We start from the raw sequence: 26132 nt of genomic DNA, 5'->3' as shown, positions 1-26132 counted from the left end.
TTCCTGTGAGACGAGATCTCATTTAATATTAATGGTGCTATAAAAGCCTGAAAAAAATTAATGCATAGCCTTGATGAATCTTGTAAACCTGAATGGTTCTATTTTACACACAAAAAGATGAGATAAGTTTTATATATTTCATATATATTTATGTTTCAGCCTCTTAAATATTTGCATACCTCAATAACCACTCTAAAAACAAAATATTACACAGAAACATTTCATAATAGTTTATCCCCAGACAGAAAAATCAACTGTTGTTGAAGTTGGTGTCTTGCCATAGTATTATTCTTTGCTCCTACAATTTCTCTTGGAAAGTTTATTTAGTCTGTTCTTTAAATATTGCACGCTGTCAATCTAAACTTGAAATTTGATGTTAACATGAAAAAACTATGTTTTAGTAACATCAAACTTATGAATAACACAAAAGAATTCAAAGTTGAAGTTGAAACTTCATCTTAAACTTTTCCCTTGTGTTTGTTACTGATGCATACACTTTCTAGTATGGAAGAACAGACAAATGCATGCACGCTCTCTCTGAACAGAGTCTCCTTTAATACAAAACAAACAGGAAAGTCAACTCTAATTTTGTGGTCTGACTCAGGCCCCATTTCAAAAAGCATTTAAACATATGTTTTCTGTATCGTCCATAACCGAGATGCCCTCCTGAATTCAGACATGAAGAAAAATTTCTTAGAGATATGTAAGTAAAGATTGCAGGAAATGGTAGTGTTTCATGGCTCTAACAATACTCACATTTTGTTTGATTTCAGTAATTCTACCAATTCTTAACTGTGGTTTTAGAAGTAGGAAAAAATGCTTTATAAAAAGGAATACTTCTATATTGAAGTACTATATGCAAATTTTGCATTACGCAAGTACATAGCTAATTGGGAAAATACAATTCCCATGAATGTGCACTAGCTCAGCAATAAAGGACCTTCTGAACAAAAAGGAACGAACTAGTATTTTCAGCTGAATTTATCGAAGCAGTGTCTTTCCATTTTGTAAACACCAGTATTGCAAAACAAAGCCATCCTTTTACTCTTAGATGGACAGGAAGTCCCTGCTGCTGCTATTTTCTTCAGAGCTGTGTTAACGATCTTCTTAACTTTGATCTGATTATAAAAGCCTGCCTGAGCATACCTGAAGAGATGTACAGTGAATAGCCCACACAATAAATTTGAGAAGCATCTGGTTTGTCAGCTCTCCTGAAGGTGTGTGTTGCCTATGACATGCAGCAGAATGAAAGGAGAATTTGTCCATCAGTCAAATACAGGAGGATTAAAGAAAATGAATTTGCTTTCCTTCTGAGATATTTATAGATGCAAATGAATTTCAATGACTGAGTTTTTTATGCAAAGCTATTTTTGTAATAACACTGACTTTAAAATGTGTTCTTTTCCACTCCTGCTAAAAACATCATATGGATAATTCTTTATAGGCAGAATAAATTACCTGTTGAAGCTAAAGGTGCATTGAGGATGTGATAGCCGTTCTGTCTCAGAGGATTAAAGCAATGGGATTCCCCTGTTAGCACATCGCTGGTGACAGACTGGTCCATTGTTCTGTAGCAGTCTCCATAGTGGAAACAGTTTTGTATTGAGTGAAAGCTGCCTTGGTAACCTGAAAACAGATATTGCACACACATTTTAATGCTACTGCAATGGTATTAGCCCCATTTCTGTCACAGTATTTTATTACTATTGGGGGGGGGGTTATAGTTCCCCAGTTTTAACTATGGAAAAATGATCAGGCTATTCTGTAAGGGGTAATAATATAAAAGCTACATCAGACTCGGTCCCACAAGATGCTGTGGACTGTGATCCCCATCAAGTAAAAATCTCAAGGACATGCTTCATTTCAAACAACAGATCAGCTGAATGCAGTCAACAACCCACTTGTGTTCAAAGCTAAGTAGTAAGTACTCCACTGGATCAGGTCCAGGATGCTCAGGTCCTAAGGGAATATGGCTATAATTAATTACTTTTTATTTAAATACAATAATGCAATATTTAAATGAATAGCGCTGCTTTGTTTTCAGTTTAGTAAAGTCTTTTCCCATCCAGTGTGCGTTATGCACTGCTGGAGACAGTGCTCTTTATTCAAAATACCTTTAAGAGTACCTTAAACTTCACCTTTCTCAGGCTGCTCCTACTTTCAAATGAAACCTCTTTCACTGAACACAGGGGGCCAGTCTGAAAGTAAAATCGAACTAGAGGTGCAGGACTGACTCCTCATGGACATCAGGAGAAGATGTGGAGTTCAGCTAGAGGCTCTTCTTGCTTCAGAGAAGTGCTGAGATAAATCTGTAGGGTCTCTGGCTGCCTCAGTCATTCCGCTTTTGGGGCATGTTTGACTGTTTGACTTTTGTCCCCTGCATACCTTACATCTCTTATCTCCTGCTTTTTTTTTTAAATATCATATTACCAGTGGACCAGCAGTTTGGTTTTTGTCAGCAGAAGTTGTGAATGAGTTGTACACAACAAAAGAAGATATTTAACAGTAAAGGACAAATGAATTGCTGAGGAAGGAATTTTACCACTTAGAAGTTTGTGCCAACACCCTAAAAGAAAGTGTTACTTGCTCCCATAAGGATGACCTCAAAGCATGCCACAAGATTTATACTAACCATGGCCTGGCTTAATTACCTTCCTTCCTCCTGCCTCAATAACCTCTTCCTGATTCCAGGGGCATCACACACTAACTGCACATTCGTATTAACCCTCCCTTTTCCTACCTTCTCTGAAAGTCCCTTCTGAAATGATGCTCCTTCCCTTATATATGACTGAAGTCAACAAAGCTTAGTAGAATGTGCCATCAGGATTTTCCTTTAATTACCAGAAAAAAAAAATACAGAGCTGTTGTTTTTCCTCCCTCAGTCTTATTCCGACTAAAACACTTCCTGTGGAACTAGTGCAAAAGCTCCAGGTAGTTCAGTCAAACACAGACACAACCAGATCTTCAGCTGATAGACCGCAGCACAGCTCCACTCACCAGTGGAAGGCTTGACTTGCTGGGCCAGTTGTGCAGCTCTTCAGTCTTGTTTAGAAATGAAATACATGTGCCTGTCAGTGGAGTGCTGGGGTGCTGTACAGGCTGGAATTTGTCCCTTACAAATGATGCAGTGTAAAAACCTTTTCCTGTTAAGAAAGATCTCCTGTCTTTTTCTACCTCTTCCCTTTACTACCAAAGTTTGACCAAGCAGATAGTATCAGGCAAAGCTCAGGGTCTGTCTCTTCTTTCTGGTCATGTTTTTCTAAGGTGGTAATAAATAAGTCTAAGTGAGGCAATTCTCTAGTAGAAATGCAATGAACTCATCAAGTGGTGAAAGATCTGCTCTGAAGTTTCACAGTTTAATATGTGTTTTGGCAGAATCTGCAAGGATTAGATGATTCATTTCTTGAAGAACCTATGGTCTCCACCACAAAATACCTAAATTGTTGATATCCATGATTGGTGAAGTACTAATGGATGACTATATTAGATAAAGACACTATGCACACTGTACCAAAGCTGTTCATATTTGCTGCTACGTAGAAGGCGGCACAGAAATTTGGAAAGCTCAGTATTAAATGATGCATGTCCTTCCTCGGAATAAATAGACAGCCACCTCTATCTACTGCCTGGTGACCCTGGCTCAAAAAATCAAAGGGCTCTTATGAGAGGTAGGAAAGCCATCTTTTGATGTGGTTTTAGGTACAGTGCATTATTGATTGGCTTTTGATAATTATCCTGACTTTTGTGTTTACAAAACACAAACTCCCTGCTGTAAGCCTTCTAAAAAAATACATGCTTTTGAGAGGAGCAGTGAAAAAAAAGAGACACTTGGCTTCAGATGAGGTATAACTGGTTGCAGAGAGCACTTACATGCATTGCTAGAGAAAAAAATGAACCCTTTCCAGAATGTCTGCTATACACATCACTCCTAGGGAAGGCATGACGTGTATTTTCTCTGTCTCTGTAACTGCTGCCCTTTCGTCATGCTCCCAGGCTTGCCTTTGTTAAATCAATTAAGCATCTTTATGATCTACAGGGCTGGCACAGTGGCTTAGAAAATCAGAGAACAGCCAAGCATGACAGAACAGGATTGAAACTAGTTGGATCCAGGGTTTTCTCAAGACCTATGGGTAAAGGTTTGTTTTAAAGTGTTTTAAGTTACACTGTCTAGCTGCCCAGGAAAAAATACCTGAGGCAGAGAACTGCCTCAGACTCAGAAGTCTGGAAAAGTACTGCCATAAGCAATCAAATTCTCCTTTGGATTGCAGTATCTATCCCTTGGCATCACTGTGTGACAATCTGAAAAGGCAGTGCAAAAAGTGTTACTGGTACTATCCAATGAAGAGACACAAGGTAGGAAAATTCTAGCGTTACTGCCCTGTTGTATCACCAGGACCAAATTTCTGCTAAAAGTGCTGCCCAAAGAAAGTACAGAGAAACACACCATTCCTATTTTCATGTGCTTGCAGATGTGATAAATGTAGGTAGCAAACTAAACAGAAAAGATGGAGTGAGGAAGAGAAAGGTTGCAGCAGGAACACTGGTCAGGTAAAACAAACCATGACACTAAAAATGGGACTTTTAACCCTTCTGACCTGAGCAGTGTAATGAAAGCTTGTTTCCTTTTTCATTAGTTACATAGAAATGATGAGACAGCAGGGCCCGATAAGGAAGGGATAGAGGCTTTATGGAAGGCATTCTGTGGGTGTGGAGAAAGGCACAGGGATGGCTATGGGAGGAGTGGACTACAAGGCAGGTAGCTGCTTCCTTGAGGATGAAAGGTGAAGGAGAAAGACAGAGACTCCCAACAGCTTTTGCAATTGCAAAAGGTGAGGAAAAGCTGGAGACTCAAAGCAGCTCTTCTGCATAGACAAGAGCACTGAGAAGATTAGTGGGTTAGACAGTGCCTGCTTTATCCCTTACGCAGGCATCGTACAGCAGACAGTTCTCTGCCTGGGTGGAGACCTGTCAGCAAGCACTTGTATTTCTCTTTGTGTTTACATGATTCATCTTTGGCATAACCTCTCACGTGACAGCATGGGGGTTTCACGGGGAGTGACGGTGGCAGCGTTTTATTCTGGAGGGCTCTGGCCTTACATCTGAAATGCTGAAGAACTGCAGTTGCAGCTGGTGAACGTGATCTACAGTTCCACTACCAGGACATATAGGAAGAATTTGGCGATGTTCCCTGCACTTCAGTTGGGCATGAAGCAACACCTGGGTAGGAAGAATTGTGCTTGCAGTATTAAAAGCTGTATTTGAAAATGTAGTCAGCTGAAAGTCAGTTCTGGAAGGTGGAAATAAGTCTTGGAGTGACTGAAATTGCTTATCTCCAGGTTGAAGGACTGCAGGATCAGTGAGTTGCTATGTCAGTAAGATTTTTTTCATGACTTTTTATATACTTTCTATAATCCCATCTACTGCTTCAGAGTCACAATTGGAGAGTTTCTTTTGATACCATGTAGGCTGGCTTTTGCTGATGGCCTTCAGTAGCCTGGCATGGCTCAGGAGGCCAGTCAGTCTGTTCCAGAGGATCTGAGCCTCATGCATCTTTTACATTATTAAAAGGGGAAAATTGCCAGCTTGTTTAAATGCTAAATGTTCCCAAAAAACAAAGTCATTAGACAAGAAATGGAAAGGCCATGTGAGTTAAAGCAACCACAAGGACTTTTGGAACAACGGGTGCTCTTGCCAGGTAAGGTTTCATTCATTTTACACAACCACAGGAAATGAAACTTGTTGCTTGCAGGCAATACAATGCTTGATTTGCATATGCAATACAAGGCAGAGCGTTACTGCATTTATACAGTTTTGAAATGTGCGGTATGAAACCAAGGTGCTTTTGGTTCATGCTATTTCGTTGTGGTTCCTTTAGATTTTTTGAAATGTTTTACACAGAAAGTATTAGGAATTAAGATATCATTAAAATCCCATAATCAATGGTTCAATTAGCTACCACATGTGGTTGATTACAGTAAACTAAACATGGAACATTTTTTACAAGTCTTAAAAAAGACGCCCTTCAGTGATTAAAATATGAAGTAAGCAAGAAGGCTTGTCTGGTGCAAACATCCCTGCCCCGTCTAGGAGAGTAAAAGTATAGTACCAATTTTGGCAAGTGTTTCACCAATATTTTTTTTTCCACATGGATTTCAGGTTTTCCTTCAGTTTTGATTTAAATAAAAAAATTTCTGAGGTTAATTTTCAAGTGAAGAATTTACTAAATGTCCTGTCAGTTTAAACGATCACAATTAAATGTTTTATATACGGTAGATGTAGAAATATAGCAGTTAATAAAATACTAAACCCAGTTCCAAACATAACATTTAGTTAAAATTTTGCTTTGAAATAATTTGTGACAGAAAAGCTGCAGTTAGCCACTTCACACAGTGCACTGGCTGCCTCTGTTTCTCAAAGGCACAGCCTAGAAAACTTCAAGCTGCTTTAAAATGAATGATGTAATGAGCAAATAATTGGAATATGCCTATTAAATGCCATCTTGTTATGTCATGTCATTTACATGTATGTGCAAATAAATCAGCTTTTCAAATTCCATAAAATTTCTGACAACAAATCATGTCAGGTATAAATAACTACAGGATTCCATTGCCTGCCAAATTCTTACAGCATGTAATAATTTCCATGTGATCTTACTACAACTAGGTTTAAACATATAAGTAATGTCAGCTTATTCTTTCATTATCAATATTTCTGCTACCAGCTTGACGAAGCTTGCTGTCTTCTAAAAATTTCAGATCCACAATGTTTATATGCTTCTACACAGGCTTCTAGTTCTACAGCTAGATGTATATACTATTCCTTTTTTTCGGCAAAAATTCAAAACTCCCAAATTACTCCAGATTCCATTAGAAAAATGTGCTATTAATGAACTGAGATGCAAAAAAGATGTAGTGCAAGTACAGTTAAGTACACGTTACAGATCTATTTATTTCAAAGGCTGCTAATCAAAATTGATTTCTGAATGACCATTTCCATAATGAATTTATAATAATACTTCAACATTTGGCCAAAGTGGAAAATTATTGCTTTTTCAAAACCACACGACATAACACTTAGCAACAATTCATTCAAAAGGAAGTGTGGTTTTCTTAAGGAATAAAGTCAATTTATTTAAGTGGTTCAAAACTTGTTCTGTCTATGCATTTATTTCTGCCATAGTAATGAGCTGCTAAACTTTCCTCTTGTGGTTTGTAGTTATTTAGCTCATTATAGTAACATAATCATATATCATTATGTGCTATCATAAATCTGCCACTTTTCCCTTACAGAGTTAATCTTTTTAAATTGAATAATCTGTTGAGCATCAGGTTGAGTTAGTTTTTCCTTCAGCACAAATCATTTAATATAATACGCTTTAACTTTTCAGATTAACTCGGTCCAGCCAAAGAGCAAGAATATTCCTCACAGAATGAAGGGCAGGGGGAACTGGTGGGATCCTGAGCCCCACTACAGTGAGCAGTGGATTGCTCACTGGCTTTGTGTTCAACTCCTGTGTTTGAGACCTAGCCCGAGAAAGCAAACCTCCTGTTTTGCCCACTGGTAAACTGATCACATGTGCTACTTTGCCAGCCAAAAATGACCTTATACAAATGACAGTACAGCTGTGAAACAAGTTTCAAAAAGCTGGTTATCTGCCTGTATAAACTTACACGCTTGGTTATACTTGCAACCAGACAGATGTCTTGCACACTTCTTTATTGTGAATATTTACCACACTTAAGTGGCATACCATCCCGATTATATAACGTATTTCTTAATATGCAAGCTCCTGTTACTGGAAGAGTCTGTGATAATACTATCTCTTGCTAATATATACCTCAAAAATTGCAGAAACATTACTTAGTTCCCACAGCAGAACCCCAGGATAGGTAAATAAGCTCCTGATGAAAAAGGCTGGGTAATTAAGAACGAAAAAAATACCATCCCGATTATATAACGTATTTCTTAAATATGCAAGCTCCTGTTACTGGAAGAGTCTGTGATAATACTATCTCTTGCTAATATATACCTCAAAAATTGCAGAAACATTACTTAGTTCCCACAGCAGAACTCCAGGATAGGTAAATAAGCTCCTGATGAAAAAGGCTGAGTAATTAAGAATGAAAAAAATGTTTTAAAATAAGCAGTGGGACAGCTGCTTAGCCGCTCCCATTCCTGTCCTGAAATCACATTGGCACTGCATAGTTGCACAGAGTGCCTTTGCATATAAAATAATACAGATGCCAAACTTAGAAATAATAAATAGCAAAATATTTTTTCATTGTCTAAGCTCATGTCTAGTGCATCACTATCAGTGGCCTGAGCAGGACATTGCCAAGATGTGCTTCAGCCCGTGTATGGTGTGACTAGATGGCTCTTGCAGGGTCACTCTCTCCAAGCTGACAGGCGGCTGCATAGCCAGGTAGATGAGGTACCTAGCTAGTAGCCATCTACTGCATGGCGAGAGCAAACTTCTACTGACACTGAAGGAGTGAGTCTGTGCCAAATATTTCGCTTCATCTTTAAATTAAGAAATTATTCAGGGGCATAATTCATTCTTGTAAGGACCTTTTTGAAAACATGTCCTAAAAAACCTGAATAAACGCAATCAATCTGCTATTGTGATAGCTTTCCCCATTATGATAACGCATCACAGCATGAACTGGTCTGAAGATTTTGCTCTGTATGTGTATCAAGCCACTTTAAAAACAGGAGTTCCCACTGAAATGCTGTCAGTCCCTTAATAAGACAGTATTGGCTGAAAATGAAAAAAAAAACGAAAATAAATTCTTTCTCCCCAACTAGGAATTAGGAAAGTTTAAAAAAAAAAGAAAAAAAGGAAAAAAAGAAGAAGGAAGAGTTACCTTGAGATCCCTGCTGTACAGACTGGTTTTGAAATTGAGCGTATGGTTTATTTGGTATTCCAGAAAATTGCTGCCCATTTGGTGACTGGCTGTGTGATGATGGAGAGCCATGTTTCTGCAATAGGGAAGGTGGAACTAATGCTTTCAGGGGGCTGACAAGTGGAGAGATTATGTTGGGAACAAGCCTAGAAAAAAAAAATACAGAAAAACTTCACATACCACACCACAATAGGGGAAAATGAAGTACTTGAAGGGCCCTATTTCCATGATGGCCAAACTATAGAAACGTTTATTTTGCAGGTACAAAGTATATTGTTTAAAAAAAAAAAAAAAGTAACAATGCAGTGCTGCTTTCAGGTATTCATTAGGAGGAAAGGGAGTTAGAAAAGATTTCTCTTTCTCTACACTGACTTCCTGTACTGCCATAATGACAGGATCAAAATGACACCACTCATGTAAGCAACGTAGACACAGCTCAGTTTTAATTTAAAATTTTGTGAGCCGAGAAACACATATGGAGAACAGAAGTGGAGAATGCAGTTAGAGCAAGTAAATGCAAGTAAATCATTTAAGTGCCATCATAGATGTAACAGAGTAAAGCTTTACACCCAAGTTTCAGCCAAGACAAAGAAAAGCATTAGTTTCAGTTATTTCTCATGTAGGATTTTCAGACTTAGAAATACAGCTTTAACTGCAAAGGATGGTGGTGTCCCTTCAAACAAAAAGCCTGAGTAAGTGTTTGCTTGTGGCGGCACTGCTCAGTGGAAGACTGAGAAGTAGCTGTACCTGAGAGATGGAAAATTCCCCCCAGACATCTGGGACTCGGGCTAGCAGAGGAGTTTTGGCGCAGTCCCGCTCAGGGAACCGACCTTGACCCAGTGCTCCCACAGCGAGCTGGAGCAGCTGAGGAAAAGCCTCACCAACCCACTTCCATGGTCCCTGGTCATCCTCTGCCACCAGTGGAGCAGAGAAGGTTCAGTGCTTCTTCCCTGCCACAATGCAACCGTTCCACCAAGGGTGGTCCAGCAGCTGGCCCCGACAGGATGAACCCTTTGCCAAAGAACAGTCTTTTGGCCATTTACAGCCAGAAAGATGGCATGGTGCAGAAGATGGGACCAAAAACCTGGCCATTTACGTACAAGCCTCTTCTAAAGCTGCATTAAACTAACCCTGTAAATGAGTAAATAGGTAGAAGCTGGATTTTTTACCCTCCTACGGTAACTGTGGCAAATGGCCTTTTGCTCCATAGCCCAGTGTGACACTCCCAAATGTGCGGGCTGCATGGGCCATATGTTCACCATATACTATCTGCTGCCTCTGGAGCTTTTGCTAAACAGAAGAAGCATCTCTTTGAGCAGCACTAGAACCTTCAGATGCTAGAAAAACCACCTGTCTGTTTGAGAGCCACTCTGCCGAAACTTTACAGCTACATGTCCTGAGGCGTAGAAATAAAAGTAGCCCTGCAAGTTATAATATACATCACCTGGAAAAGAAATATTGAGCAAAACCATTGCAAGCGTACAAAGAATCAACTAAAAAACAAATTAAATATCTCACTAGTGTCTTCCTCTACCACTGCACAAGCCGTTCAAGCACCATAAACCATGATTTGCAATAGCAGTCCCTCACCAGTTCACACAACTGCTTCTTGCAGCAGTTAGGATTAACCTTGGGGAGCGAGGCTACGCTTGACTTAGGGCTAAGCGCTATATGGGAGCATTCGAAAGGTAAATGTAGATGAACTATGAATTAATGGTGATAACAGCTTAATCAAATTTAACATGAGAGGCTGAGGAACACAGCCAAAAGCTGTCACAGTGACACTCTGTTGAAAGGGGCTTAAATAATTCAACCAGTCGAAGCCCATCCTATGCTGAAATAATTCCATCTCCCAAAGCAGGAAAATAAGGCATATAATGCAAACCACCAAGACTCCGAGTATCTTCAAACTAAACTGAAGAAATAAACCATTATTATTAAAGGGGTGAAGGCAGCGATATTTTCAAGCCAAATGTGCAAGAACTGGAAAATAATTTTTTCATGAGAAAGATCCCCCCCCAATAAGCGACAATCAGCAATATAAAGAGAAGTAAAATTTTATGACCCAACATGCAAATAAAAAAAATCTTCTCTGTCTGGGTTTTGGTTTAAGCGCATATTAAAAAGAGCAACCGAGCAGGGCTGGCCCCTGCCCTACCCGAGGTAAAGGCCTGGGGCTGCAGAGGTGCCAAAGCCGGGCGGTGTGGGTGCGGGGAAGCAGGGGCCACCTGTGCCCTCTTCAGGTCAGAGACAGAAAATGCTCTTTGGAGTCTGAACCGAAACGCAGATAGATGCTGGGGGGAAAATACCGAGTTTGTTTGCTAAGAAGCAGCTAAACGCTAAGGTCAGCTCCCACGTGGCTGTATTCTTCCTCAAAGGTCTCGGTGGAGAAACAATCTAATACAAATGAGCTGTCGTGCAGCCCAGCTACATGACTTGTCTTCTGCAAACGCTCTCAAATGCATGTCTGTGGTGAGCTACTGCATGAAGATGGGGCTGCCGTCATCTGCTGGGACCTGCAGAAAAGCCTGTGCTACTGTCTCTTCCGCGGCTGCGAGGGAGTGTCGGCAAAGGACAACCACAAGTTACAAAATGGCCACGAGCCCCTTCAAGCAGCACACATGGAGACATTGTCCTCGACATGACAGAAAGGCTATTGGAAGCCTGGCAATGCTACTATCTAAAAAGACTGCAGTTGTTGTCATGGGAAAGATAATAGCTAAAAGAGATCACAATAGTGACATTTATATGGATAGTGACCACACACACATTTTAAAGAGAAACAAAAGATGCACTAAAAACTCGAAGGTCTGGATGAGCCAGAAACCACTCTGAATGGGGGAGGAAAATACTTCTGGTGAGCCAGTACTCTGCAACTGCCTGTGTTGGGTTTCCTCTGCCTTCTCTTGAAATGTCTTGTCCTGGCTGCTGCTGGGAAATGCGGCACCCCAGAGAGGCCTGCCAGGCTGCTCTCTGTCGAGTGCTTTGTTAGGATGGTCAAGTAATCGCATTTTTAACTTCTATGCAAATACGTCGCATGTCAAACAAAAATGGTACATTTAAGGTGTCCAGCTGAGGGAATACTGAAAATCCCAGCTTCTCTACCCAGTTTAACTACTCCCAGAGGCTATTTAAATCTTAACCATGTGAAAAGAACTTAACAGTTTTTATTGTTATTTTTAAAGCCATGCTTCTCCCCATTTACACTCTTTTGCATTCCTGTTTTTCCTGTGTTCCAGCCCAACAGTTCGCAGATAGCATTTGTGCCTCGAAGCCTTTGAAAAGACTGGTTAAGAGCAGCTGAGGTTCCCCGTGCGAGGCAGGAGGGGTGCGTGGGGTGAGCCAAGCTGCCACTGGTGCTGCAGCTCAGCAAACATAGCTGTCTGTGGGCAGCCAGTATCCTAGGGACTTGCTGTAGCACGGGGACTTGAGCTGAAACCCTAAAAGCTCTGTAACACTTGACCATCACTGCCTCCTCTGCCTCAAGAGAGTTTCATACACTTGAGCAGGTCACCGTAAAATCTACTATGTTCTGCTCAGCCTCTCCCAAGCAGGGAATTTAACATGTTTCCCCTAAGTTCAGGCACAGTTTTTAGCTAGGAAAGAGCTTTGCTCAGCAGAAAAATCTGGCTATATTAGCACATGTGGCCAACACTGCTATTTGTCGCCTTAAAATATTCATCACAATGCCCACAGCTCGAGCTGGTCCCTAAAATTTTATTTTGTGCGTGTGTATGCATGCGTGAATGTGCTCTGGCACGCTCACGGAGAGTTTTTTCATCAGCTAACTGTCCAGTTCCCAGTGCTGTGTTCTTCATTCCCTCCTGAATATTTGCCTACTCATTAGGTTGCTGTGATACTCGGGTTGAAGAGAGGAGGAATCATTCCCGATACAAATTAAATAAATAATGCATTAGCAACAGAAAAGAGCTTAAAAGGAGATGCCTTCTGTGTGGAAGAAGAAACACTAAACTACTTACACCAGGAACTCAGCTGGATACATTAAAAATTCCCAGGCAGTAGCTCAGACATGTACGTTTCAATAACTAATAGCCTGGACATTTCCTGTTAATACTGTACTACAACCACAATTTGCTTTGGTTTGGATATTAATAATAAATATAGACCATATATTTTACTTTAATTGTAACTTATGTAATTCAGTAAATTTGCAGGTCCTTTGGGGGTCTTTTAATATATATATATATGTGCCTATATATAGCTATGTAGAGAGATATGTAAATAAATACTCGCACACAGATGTAAAAAAAATCCTAATCCTTCCTTGATTCATTATATTTGAGGCCTCCTGGCTATTCAGAGTATTTCTGTTCAGGAGCATAAATCTTTTTGCTATCTCCCTTACCTTGTGACAGTGCTAAGAAGAATCAACAGTGCTTACAGATCGCTTGCACTGCTGATGTAGTCTGACTGCTGATATGGCCTACCCTGTCTTCCAAGGATGCTTGAGGGTAAAACACTTTAGTGACTCAAACAACAATTAATGCACTGCAAGGCTTTTATTAGTCCATTATCAAAACCTCTACGTCCCTTATGTGAAAAGTAACCTGTTAACCATCCGTTTACCTTATTCCTAGCCATTATCTGCTACAGACAGTAATGAAGCTACTAGCAAGCCTGCTCTAAATCCAGCAGATTTCCAGTTCCCTACTGATGAAACTGCTACTGCTAAAAACTTTGCTGCAGGTAACATATGATGCAAAAGCTTTTTCACCTGAAGATTCATTTTGGTGATGCTTCTCAATCCCTGCCACATAGAGAGGTACACACCAGAAGAGTCTACATTCCTTACATGTGTTGCCTGGTTTGGAATTTATATTATCATTTGGGAACAACAGTGTTTTAGGAATAATGTGCAACCTTTTTGAGCAGTGAGGCTAACAGAAAGGGAACTACACAGTTGGATGCAGTAAGAATCTACTTATTAGTCACCCTATATTACATAGTGGTAAAACCAGTTTAGTTTTGATGCATTAAGTTATTGTGGGAGTTAAAAACAGCTGAACATATACTAGAATAGTAAGAAAGGGATTTCTTACAAAGTAAAACTGCCAAAACTAGAAGCATGCCACTGAGAGAAGAGAATTTAAAAAGCAGTTTTTCAGAGTACAAGGGTGCAATGGAGGAGCTAGCCTCCTCTCCACTCTGTCCAAGATACGGGAGCAGGGCATGCACCACAGAGAGAAGCAGGTTGGCTTAAAACAAAAGGAACATTTTGCTCACACAGCATGCCCTGGCCTGTGGCATTCATAGCCACAGGAAGTCACAGAATCAAACAAAATACCTATTTTTTTTTAAAAGGAACTGAATAATTTAATGGCCAAAACCAACATTTCCATGCTAAGCGAGGGGTAATCAAATCTTGTGCTTCAGGACGTAAACTGATCGCCCAAGGAGTCAGAGAGGAATTCTCCTCTCTCTTCACTCATCATACAGCATCGTATGACTGACCAGGTATTGCGGTTTTTTTCAAATTCCCTTTGAAGCACCATGTGTAGGATGGCGCCAAAGACATAATACTGGTCTTGAGGGACCTATGATTTCAGGTGGAATTGCAAAGCTACTGCATTCCTCTCCTGAGGGTGCATCAGTAGACAATTAAGTAAAAGGACTAATCAGAAAAATCTTGTTTATGTCATACCTTCATCCACACAACCAACAGAAAACCCTTGGAAGAACTGATCCTAAGTTGATAACATACCTTGTCTATGATACTGCGCACATTTCTGCACCATGCTAAACACTGTCTTAAAATACTCGGCGTCATAGCCCTTCCTCGGGAAAGCTCTTGAAGTCAGATGGGATACTGCCCACGCAGGGCCATGAAACCAAGTGTTAGATATAGAAAACGAGCCAATTCCTCACCTCTACTGCAAAGCATTTGTCACTCACATCCGTGGGATCTCACTGAAATCTGGATCTTAACAGAAGCATTTTTTTAAAAAGGAACATTTAAAGTCAAAACATAGAAGATACTAGTCTGTCTTCTCTCTCATTTTATAAAGTGCATACCTTTAAGAATCCCAAAAGAGAAATCCCAGAAAGACTTGTATATACATTTTCTTGTGATCATGTTTTAACAATATATTTTGGATTGTGAATGTTCATATTAAATTGTAAGGCATATGTGAAGCAACTACCTAGGTATGCATAAGTTAGCAGTGATCTATAGAAAAGACACCTAACAGGCTACAAGTACCATCATCTTGTTGTAGAATTATTTATCCTGCTGCCAGTTTCAGCCTCCCCCAGTGGGCAGTGATGTGTAAGAATTTGTGTATTTTCACAATGCACACCAAATGTCTTGTTCCAGTATTATTGCAACGTAAAGAACCAAAAAATAAATACATATCAACACTGATTTTTCAGAGCTTTCTGTTAAGACGTCAAGATGTATGTTTTCTGTATTCTTCCACAGTACTTAGTCTGAGTAAGAAATAATTTTAGTTTGCTTTAGTCAGTCTTTGTTCAAAAGCAGTTCCTGGACACATTAACACAGGGTAAGAAATTGCAAAGCTAGATTTTAATCTGTTTTAAGATGAGCTTTTTCATGGTATAGTTTATCATCTCTTGACTGCCAAAAACTACACACAGTATACTTCATTAGTAATTATTGAATGGAATTGAAAAATAATGACAATAAATGCAAACTAAGATTCTTGAATAATAACTGTGAATTAAGTATAACCATAAAACACAAATATCTAAGATAGGGATGTTTCCAATATGAAAGCTGTCTGGGTTTGTTTTTTTTTTCCTTTTTATGATGTGATGGCTTGATTGGCAGATTCCTCAACTAAACAAAGAACCTCAACCCATATCCCATTGAGTTCAGTGGAAGCAGGACCAAATCCAGACTGAAAAACATCTGTCCTTTATCTCAAAAAACTTTTTGTATATTTTGGGTTATAAGACCATTCTGTAATACAGTTCTCATGCATAGCGTATTGCCATATCAAACAGTCTTGACTTTGAGAATTATGTTTAGCTCATATTAATGTGAAGAAAAGTATATAATAAAGCACCAGTAAGAAATACAAAGCCAAGAAGCTCCATGTTTTATCTTAAGTGACTCGTACAGTATTGCAGCTAGTTATAAAACCTGAGATTTTCCATTAAACCAGGTTCTACCATAAAATCCAGCATGCCAACCATTTCATTCATAAAATCTCTCCCCCAAGCATTATAGTTACTTATATTCGGAGAAAGTCCAATTCAGTTCCAGGACAAGGAGATTATTTTTTTTTTTAATGGAAAAAAAAAGTTAACACTGATTTTCATCTCTTCCCATAATATTAAAAATGATGTGTAAAGCTCTGCTAATCTGGTCTCTGGATAGCGCCCAATCTCTTGCCACGTGTTTCTGTTCTGGGTCTTGCCCTACGGGAATTTCTGTCAGCACATGCTCAGGAAACAGTTATACCGTTCACTTTTTCTTTTACTCTTTTTTTTTTTTTTTTTTAAAAAGACGGGCTCTATCTGAAGTTTGGTGAACCTTTGCACTAATCACTGCCAGGTGCCTCTGGCTACATTTCTGGAATGCAAGGAATCTTTTCCTTCTCTCCTTCTTTCTTCCTTTCTCCTCTTCCCCCCTTCTCCCTGATATATAATAAATCCTTCATTGCAGATCACCTTGCTGGGCATCATTGCATTTTATTACCCTTTTCTATAAACAATGAGCAAACAAGTTACTGGGCTCTGACATGCTGCCCTTCTTGCAGGGCCTCAATCTCTGCTCCGTGACTGTGAGATACAACACTGTGTTTCTGTTTTTCTCTTTTCTCGCTGTGCTTGTGGCCAGCTTCAGTAGCTGTCTGCTGTAAGAGACTCGGGCTCTACTCCTGGCTCAGCTACGAATGCAGTGTGTGACATACCTCTGTGTGTTAATGTAGGACTGAGGCAATGTCAGCCTTGTCCTTGCTTGGAGATAAATACAAAATATTACTTTGCATTCAGAACACTGCCTTGGATTACTTTAATCCAGTTCAGCATCTGCACTTACCCACACTCTGAGCAGTGTCAACAAGCGCCTGTGAAATGAGTGCAGAAGCAAGTTAGCTATCAGGAGATGGAGGGGTTTCATAAACATTATGGAGAACACTATCCACAGGACCTTTAATGTGACTTAAGAGTCTCAGGTCATTTAATTGCTTTGCAATATTTTTAATAATACCAATCAACAGTGATATGAACGCAGATTCGGGTTCAAAATTGCACAGGAGCCAAAGGAGTCCTTTCCTGGTACACCCAAAGGCTTTCTGTGTCAGCCTCCTCTTCAGGTACAGAGTGACTTACTGAAATACTCACAGTCTTTTCTAACAAATACACATACAATACACAAATACTCAGTTGGGCGTAAAACATAACTTAGTATTTTGTAATGCATTTCCTTACCTACAGAAACTCACACATATACATGAACACGTTTTCTGTATGTTAAATGAGTTATCTCTACAATTGTTCTGACCTGATATGTGCAATTTCTGCAGAGCGGTTTATCATAGCAATCATTATGGGAACTGTGCCAATCTAAAAGACATTTTTATTTATAAGGGTTTATTCAGTCATCTTGGAAATGAAGCTGATGAAACACTACAGTGGAAGCTGCTACACATAAGGGAAATTTGAAAACTCATTCTTGCTAACAATATAGCAGGAAAATATATTTCAAAAGTAAAAAAAATCCTTATTTATGTGGTAAAAGACATATCAAAACATATTTAAATAAAGAGCACTGCCTGAAGTTCAAGTGATTGCCAGGAAGTCAATTACAAAGACACGCAATCAAACACAGATATTGTCTACTCAATATTATCCGGCATGTACTGCATGCTTGACTGATCTATCATATTTTAGTCATTTAAGGTCATTATTCTCTGGCAAGTATGCAGCAAGAGGCTTCCAGGTGCAGGTAGATTCTGTACAGGTAGCTGATGCCTGCTTTCTTCAAGTTTACAGTCTAAAAGGCACTGTACCGAATAGTGGGAGATGTTAAGATAACTTCATCATTTGTTATACCATGATAAATTATTGTGTTTGGCGTATATGGTTTACATCTAACTGCAGAAGTTCCACTTAAAAAGCAAAACAAAATTTGGAAAAAAAACCCAACGAACCACCCTCCAGCTTTACAGATGTTAAGCCTAAATTTAACTACCAGTAATGGCTAAAATCATTAATATAATGCAGAAGAGCTGTGGTTGACTCCATCTTAAGTGCTTTCTGAGTTACTCTGACCAACTCCTTTAACGTCCCACCTTCTCCTGTAACTTTTATTTCTTACTCTAAGATAGTTTTGCTTACAGTGTCTCTTCTGGGCAGGCAACACAGCACGCACTTTGAGATGCACTGATGAAGGTTCTCTAATGAATGTCAGTCCAGCCCTTTTAGAAACACAAATGAAATACATGCCCACCTATTTCTGCTGATGGCCAAACAATATTTTACCCCATGATCAAGCACTAAGTTATTCTTAACCATGTATTGTTGAAGTAAGTCTATGCTAACGCTAATTTTGTTTTAAGGGGGGGAAAAACTGTATAAGTCTATCTGGACATGATTATAAATGAATTCTGATCACATTTTCTACAATGAGATAAATGGCTTGGGATTTGAAACCAGATGCTTTTAATTACTGATTTTCTTTGTTACATGAACCTCAGCTCCGCACCTGTACATTGTTCTTTCTTTGGACAGATGTACTGATGCCCCTTTTGCGTGCTCGGATCCGTAACACTGAGATAAATTATGATGGGTTCTTGGCTTCCTCCATTGAAAATGTTTTCAGCTGTCAGAGATATCTGTTTCTTGTTATTGGTTTTAGTGCTTTTGAAAGAAAGACTAAAACACTGACTTGTGTATTTTATTATAAATGAAGAGTATTCTCCAGTGGAATCCACAATGAATGAATGATGCATCTCCCTGGTCCTAGGAACTGTTATAAAAACTGTGTAGGTATTTAGCTCTCCAGAGTACTTCTAGAGAGTAAAAGTTTGCTTTCCTACAAAGATTCTAGCAACATGCCAGTTCCTAGTCAATTTAACTTTATGTGAGCTCACAAAGATGAATAAAAATTAGACATAAGTAGTTAAGACACCTAATTGTCTCTCGAAGTAATAAGAATTAGGTACACAAATGTATTTTCCTACCTGGCCTGGATGCTGGCAGTTCAGGGAGATAGCATAACATATTGAGAAGAATCTCCCCCATTTCTTTTGCTGGTTTTAGGGCAATTTCTCGAATCTTATCCCAGAAACAGTTATGCTCCAGAAAACTAGATGCTTGCAAACAACAGTGAAACTCTGACAGCCACAGTTTGAGTCTGGTTCCATGTGATGAGCAAGCACCCACCAAACCGTTTGTATGCCATTGCCATCTACCAACAAAGCTGAAGCCAAAACCACTCCCACAGAGCAGAGATGCAGGGTTGTTGGTGGGAGCTTTTTCCCGGCTCCACAGCTCACTGCATGCAGCTTGGGGGGCTGGACCAGGTTCTTCTTTGAAATGGAGGCACCTGACAGGGTCCTGGCAATGTATGTAACAGGGCTGAAGCATAGGTAGGAGCTGCCTTACAGTCTCTTATTGCCAAAGTATAACATGGTAGTAGTACAAATAAAAATCTAACACACAAGATTTTATCCTGCATATTTGTTTTCAACCTTAAAAATATCGGGAATTTCAAATCTGGTGTTCCCTGATTGAGCAAGAAGGGAGGCTCTGTGTACCTTGTTTTACTTTACATAAAGAGAAATGAAGGACTAAATTTTTAACAGAGAACTCTTTACAGTATTTCTGTGGTATTTGAATTAACAGGTGCTAAGAAGCAAGCAAACAAAAATTCTGATGTTTAAGCAGCCTGATTAAAATGTCTCTTTTCATTTGTTTCTAAGTCCTGCTTCTTGTGATTTTTGTATGGGTAAGTGGCTCTTCAGGGGGGTCTGGAATATCTTTTGAAAGGGTTGCAGTTAGCTGGTGAGAAGCCCCAGCAAAAGAGAGTTGTGTAAGGTACTTCCTCTAACCTTGATTACTTAATCCTTTATATTAAAGGCTCACAAGATTGGATTCAGAATTCTCATTAATCATCACCTATGGACATCACAGATGTCTTAACCCCACTAGTTCTTCATTTACTGTTGTGTTTACAGAGCAGAAATGACCTAAATTACCACAGGAATATAAAAAAATAGTTTCACTTTCCTTTCCCTTGGAGACACATCACCTTCCTAATAAAGCTGTTATTTGTCAGTACTCCCAGCTTCTTTTGAGAACATAAGTGCTGTTTGTTATGGGCGACACAAGTGACAGAGGGCTTCACAGGCACATATAGAGGGACCGTGTTCAGATCCTACAAAGTGACCTTGTTAGGTCATTAAGCTAAATTAGTGCAAATCCCTAACTTGGTGCCACCACTCAAACTCACTTAACTTTAGTCATATCAGTTTCATTTAAGCTGATAATTTATCACACTAAATATTCTAAACTGGAATTTAGAGAGATAGTTTACAAATGAAACTAAGTACATTTTTAGATTACTTAGATAATAACAGCTAAAAAAATAGTAGAAAGCAAGCCAAGTGCAACATTCACTTAAAATTTAATACTAAGAGCTGTTTTTCCATCTCCATTCTCCTACAAATCAAAATAGACTATTTTTGCAATAGGCAAAATGAAACCAAGTTAGACATTATATATGGCATACGCTGCAAGAAATGCTAAAATAAATCTTAGCTACCTGAAATAAAAAATAAATACATATTTAAACCTGGATCACGACAAGCCCACTTTCTGGATGCCAAAATATTTCTCAATCACACACTTTTAGTTTAATTAATATCAATAGAAGTACAATTTTTTGCTCTAGCATACCCTTCATACCAGAATTTGAAAAAATACGCTCCATATTGTATAAAGCCAGTATAAATAAATTTGGTAATGAAGTCAGATTTTGTTAGAAAATTTTCAAGTGAATTAGATAATTTTGTCAAACTATTTAAACGTCTTAGCAAACCATTTGGGAAAATTGACTGCTGCACTTGGTATTGACTTTGGCAAAGGATGGTATAACATAGGGCTTAAAAAAAAAAAAAGAAAAGCCTTTAAATCAAATTCTGAAACTTATGTCAAACTTGAGTAGACTATTTGTACTCCACCTCATGTAGTTTTTGGCATCTCCTGTATTTGATGACTCAGTAATTAGATTTCTTGATAGTAATCACTTGGTTCATTCCAGACTTAAAACTATGTAGTCCAGTCTTGTCATCGTACTGATTCACAGTATAGAAATTCTTTGCATTTACTTAAACATGAACGCTGAGACAGCTGACAAATGAGGCAAAACGTTATATGTGTGCCAGAAAGCCGGAGCAGTTAATATGAAGAAAGGTAGTGTTAGGTGTTTCTTTCCTATTGTAAACCATATATTTTTATAGGAGTATGGCATACTGCTATGAACTGGCAAAGGTGTAACAGTTCTATAATTCAGTGGCTCCAAGCATTAGATTATTAAGTGATTTTGCCCAGTTAAATGGCTGAATGCTTTAAACGAAAGTATGCTAAACGAAATTCAAGGACTATTAGTTCATACTAAGTTTCTGTACTTGCAATTAAAATGTCATGCATGGGCTTTATTTCAGCAGTCATTAATAACGTAAGCATGAACAATTAAAACCAGCAAAAGGATCTTGGACTGGGTATGACAATGCTGAATGCAGATTTTTTTGAGTTTAGAAAATGGTATTTGAGATGCTGAAAAATTCCAAGTAATTATGTCATGAAACTAGATACCCTGTTTTAAAATAACTACTCAAAAATACATTCCACTCTCCATTTCCTGATGTTTGGTTCATGGTTAGAAATCTGTTACCATCTCGCTCTTACATTCTGTCATAGGATATTAACTATGGTGTTTCTGCAGAGACCTTACATTACTTAGGTATATAAGCACTGAGATAACAAAGCAGCATTTAGTCTCCTCTGAGAAAGAATACCTATTCCACTAGAACTGAGAACAGCAGAGACAGCTGCGATGTAAACTTTGGCCTAAGCAACTGATCAAAATGTCTCTAGAAGGAGTTCAGTGGGAAACTCGGCTCACCCAGCATGGTGTTTCTGCTGGAAAAGAAGTGCTGTGCTCTGGAATGGAGACATAAGGCACAGCAACAAGAATTCATCTGGGAGCTTCAGACCCCTCAAACTGGAAAACTGTCTGTTGCCCTCACTGATCAAGTCTTTGCTTTCATTTCTTATTAACAGTACCAGAATGTGAAGTGCCTCAGAAACAAATTCACCTTACTGACAGCCTGTTAAATCCTTCCCATAGTATAGCCTTACTTTATTTCATTCTCAGTTGGGGTTTTTTGCCTTAACTCCCTTAGGCACCAGCTCAAAGAGGAAACAGCTGAGCAGCGCACTGGGGAGCAGTGAGAGCAAGGGAGCCTACACCCCCAGGCTCAAGTAGTCCCATTCTGCAGGGAAAGAATAGCTCGTGGATTACCTTCACTTCGGACTGTCTGTCTCCATTCCTCCTATGTGCACTCACTGCCTTCTCTGCTACAGAAAACTTCCTCTTTATCTGGTATAACTTCCACCTAAATCAGCATGCCCAATGCCTCCTGTTGGCCACGGCTCCGCCATGGGCATGCATCTGCCAACAGGCAATACAAGGAGAAGGGCTGGGCACAGGCATCTTATGTGACAGGGACAGGGTAGGTCTATTCCTATGATGGGCAGATCCATCATATGTTGGGAGGGGACACTGGTATCTGCTACTGGCATAGGTCAGAAGAGATAGTGGAAGGAGGAACAGGGTATAGAAGCTAAGCTTGCTAGAGCATTCATTCCCCAATTAAGAAAAAAAATGAAGTAATTTGTTCCTAATTGAATTTCCTCAATCAGATTGTTCTTCAGCTACTCCAAGTGTAATTTTCCTTACCGTGCCCCTTCCATGCCACAAACACTGCCTTCTGCCCTTTGCCTGAAGCATACAATTAAAAACTTTCTGGACTTTCCTGTCCCCATGTAAAAGAAGGCATGGGTCAGTCACTGGACTAGGATGGGAAAACTCTACGTTCAATTGCTGTATTTGCTAAAGAACCCCAACATATTTTTGGGAAAAAAAGATCTTAATCTCTCTGTATCCCAAGTTCCCATCAGTAAAGCAAAATTAGAGGCCCCTCCCTGTCCAAAGTGCTGGGAAGAAAAACCGTAAGTTTGATGTTTAATTTGCATGAGGCTAGGCCCCCCAGAAAAACTGAGCAAAAAGATTAGAGCAGAATTTTGTGGCTTACAGAGATTCTTTACTGTTGAGAAGACGTTATGAGATCCTTGAGCAAACGGTGCTTTAGGAATATCAGATACTGTAGCAATGCAATGCAATCTGTACTGTAGCAATGCAATCTATACAATCAATGAGATAATATACCCTTCCCTGATTAGAAGCTTACTGGTTAATGCCTGCTGCTGAGAGATGTATTACAGAAAATCTTATCAGAGAGCAAGGAAGTGAGAAAGCCTGCCGCTCTGGCACAAAAGAAGTCTTACTAAGGCAAACACTGACTTATTCCTCAGTGAGTCATAGTTTGGGTTTTACCCTTTCAGAGATCTCTCATTTTAGCTGAGAAAAGTTCTTTACACTTATCCAAACATATAAGAAGTCAACAAGGAAGAATTAAAAAAAAACCCAAACAACTAAAATCTAAATGCAATTGCATTCTACGAAGAAAAAAAATCTCAATGTGTTTTGTTGAAGACAAGGACAAGGCTCAGAGCAACCTGATAGTAATGTCAAAGTTTGCTCTGCTTTGCACAGGGGGTGGATGACAGGACCTTCTGAGGTCCCTTCAAAATTATTCTGTGATTCTAAAACAAACAAAATTGCTTAGTTTGAGACAGTGTTTTTCATTTGAACAGCATCCATGCAAAGTAAAGTAAACAATTAATCATTCATTATCATGCCAGACAGAGGCCAAGCATGTTTCATACACATACCCTTCCCTGGTACTCTCCAGCGGTGACTGATGGTGATGTGGACTGGAAAGGGTAGAGTCGAGTGGATGGTGCCTTGAAGAGACGTCATGAGGAGGCGGCAATATACCTGGTGAGGGACCATTTTGGTTAGCGCTGGAACCACTGTACATGCCTGTGAACACACGTCATTTTGCAAAGTAAAATAAGCAAGGAAAAAAGCACTGAAGTAAGTCTTCGAGAGTCCCCAGCTCCTTCCCTATCCCCCACCTGAGCCTGGGACACAAACACACTTCTGCTGGGGGAGTCATCCTGCCAGGGGGAAGTCACCTACTCAGACACCCAGTATGTCAGTGAATAGTGCTTGGAACAGCACTCAAAGCTGTATCAAGGTATTTTGAAATGTGTGTGTTTCCCGCTCAACCCTCTCAAGTGGTCCATTTCTTCCTTGCTGTGACTGCAGACCTGTAAGACCTTCCTCCTAGAAGCTGGAGGGACTTGGCAGGATTCTCACCCTGCCTTCACCGTACTTCTGAGTGAGAACTCACAGTGCTCGTTGTTTGCAGAATGATTGACCTCATATTGACAGCAGAGTGGTACATAATACCTTACCAACATCACGCTACACGCTGAATTCAGAGCACTGTCTTTGAGTAAGAGGGACCAGATTTGGGGTTTTTTCATTGTTCATTTAAAATTTTTTAATTTGATATCCTTTCAATTAGTATTCAGCTGGACATCCCAGACCATTTAAAAATATCACATATTGATGCAAATGAAACCCCAATAAATTAAATGTGAAGAGGACTGAGGAAAAATTTAATGAGACCATGAAAACAAAAGGTTTACTAGTATACAGAGGTACTGAAGGAATGTTGATGTTCCATTTTTTTTAGGACTCTGGCTACTCTCCTCTACCATGGCAGTCAGGCACCAGTGGTCAAGTGTCTATCATGACCTCAAGCACATACTTTGTTGAAGAAGCTCTCTCCAGGACTCTTGGATTAAGATGCTGGGATTAACTTTTCTTCTTATAGTCTCCCTTCTAAAGATAAGCCATGCTGTAAGACAGTCTAGGCTATCTGGGGGCCTTGACACTGACTTTTGACATGAAGGCTGCATTGAGGGCAGGCTTCTGCAGTGAGGGGAGACTGCAAAAGTGCTTGCTGCCTGGCATTACGAACACTGTTTGCAAATGCCACCCTACGGCAGGGGGGGAAAAGGACTGGCTCCTAGAAAGCACAATTCTTGAAAAAGTCTAGTCCTAAGTTTCTCTGCCCTTCTTCTCTTAAAGCTTGCCTACAACACATCTCCCAGAGGTTTGGCCCACCAAGGCATGCCTGCCAGGGAATCTGCACACAGAGGACTAGCCAAGTGGCTGTATTCTGAAGGCTGTGGGGAGCAAACAAAGTTTGCCAGCTCCCACAGTGTCCAGCTACAGCACAGAAGACCCCACAGCCCCTCTGAGGCCTAGTTTCTTTGCCTTCTCTCCCCTTGTAGCATTCACCTTTCCTCTCCCACTCATTGTGAGCGCACTACACATTCAGGAAGACAGAGCTGTGTGTCAGCTATGCTTGGACCTGTCCCATTGTCACTGACAGGGTTCTGGATGGCACTCCTCCCAAACCCTTGCAGTGACATGGAACAAGCAGAAAGCATCAAGAAAATCTGGAGCCGTGGGAAATCTGTGACAGCCCTCTGGGTGGATAGGACTCGGCTGAATGTCAGCATCTGTTTCTGTGTGATTGAAGAGCAGAACCACTAAGGCAAGATTCCAGCCACCTTTGTCAGGGACTTCAGATGAGTCAAAAACCTCTCATGAACAATGAGTCCTCAGCTGTTGACAGATCTAAAGCACTAAAAATGAACCACATCATCTCTGTCTCCTGCTAGACAGAACATTTGTCAACCAATCAGTGAAACCAACTTGCTTTCTGCACTGAAAGCCAGACAGAAGGGGCTTTAAGAAGTCAGATGTTCCCAGGTGATGCTAGGATTTATTTGTCAAAGCCTCTTCTGATAACAGTAAGTCAGTAGCTAGGATGCTACATTGTGAAAATGTTGTTTTTTCTACTGGTGGCTTCAGTCCACTTTATAATACAATAGTTTCCACTTCCCGCAAATCCTTACTGTTCATATATTCACTATCAGGCTTGGAAGATGAGCCAGATACCCATTTGACCTTGACTGCACAGTGCCATTACACACTTCAGCTGTATTTCCTACAACAAGCAGTTCAGGTATATT

At 39.8% G+C, this 26132-nt stretch overlaps 1 protein-coding gene across 1 annotated transcript in view; it reads right to left on the bottom strand.

The window, feature by feature from the left end:
* The window catches only part of GLIS1 (GLIS family zinc finger 1), a gene marked incomplete at its 5' end in the record, with an annotated part of 43145 nt that overhangs the window by 2542 nt on the left and 14471 nt on the right, over positions 1 to 26132 (bottom strand). Inside the window, 3 exons of the mRNA XM_010293784.1 lie at positions 1459 to 1626; positions 8865 to 9049; positions 23910 to 24060. Coding sequence (XP_010292086.1) covers positions 1459 to 1626; positions 8865 to 9049; positions 23910 to 24060 — 504 coding nt within the window. The remainder of the gene's footprint in view (positions 1 to 1458; positions 1627 to 8864; positions 9050 to 23909; positions 24061 to 26132) is intronic.

This window comes from Phaethon lepturus, unplaced genomic scaffold (assembly GCF_000687285.1).
Source record: "Phaethon lepturus isolate BGI_N335 unplaced genomic scaffold, ASM68728v1 scaffold50738, whole genome shotgun sequence".
NCBI classification, from domain to species: Eukaryota; Metazoa; Chordata; class Aves; order Phaethontiformes; family Phaethontidae; genus Phaethon; species Phaethon lepturus.
This window is presented reverse-complemented; position numbering and strand designations above follow the sequence as displayed.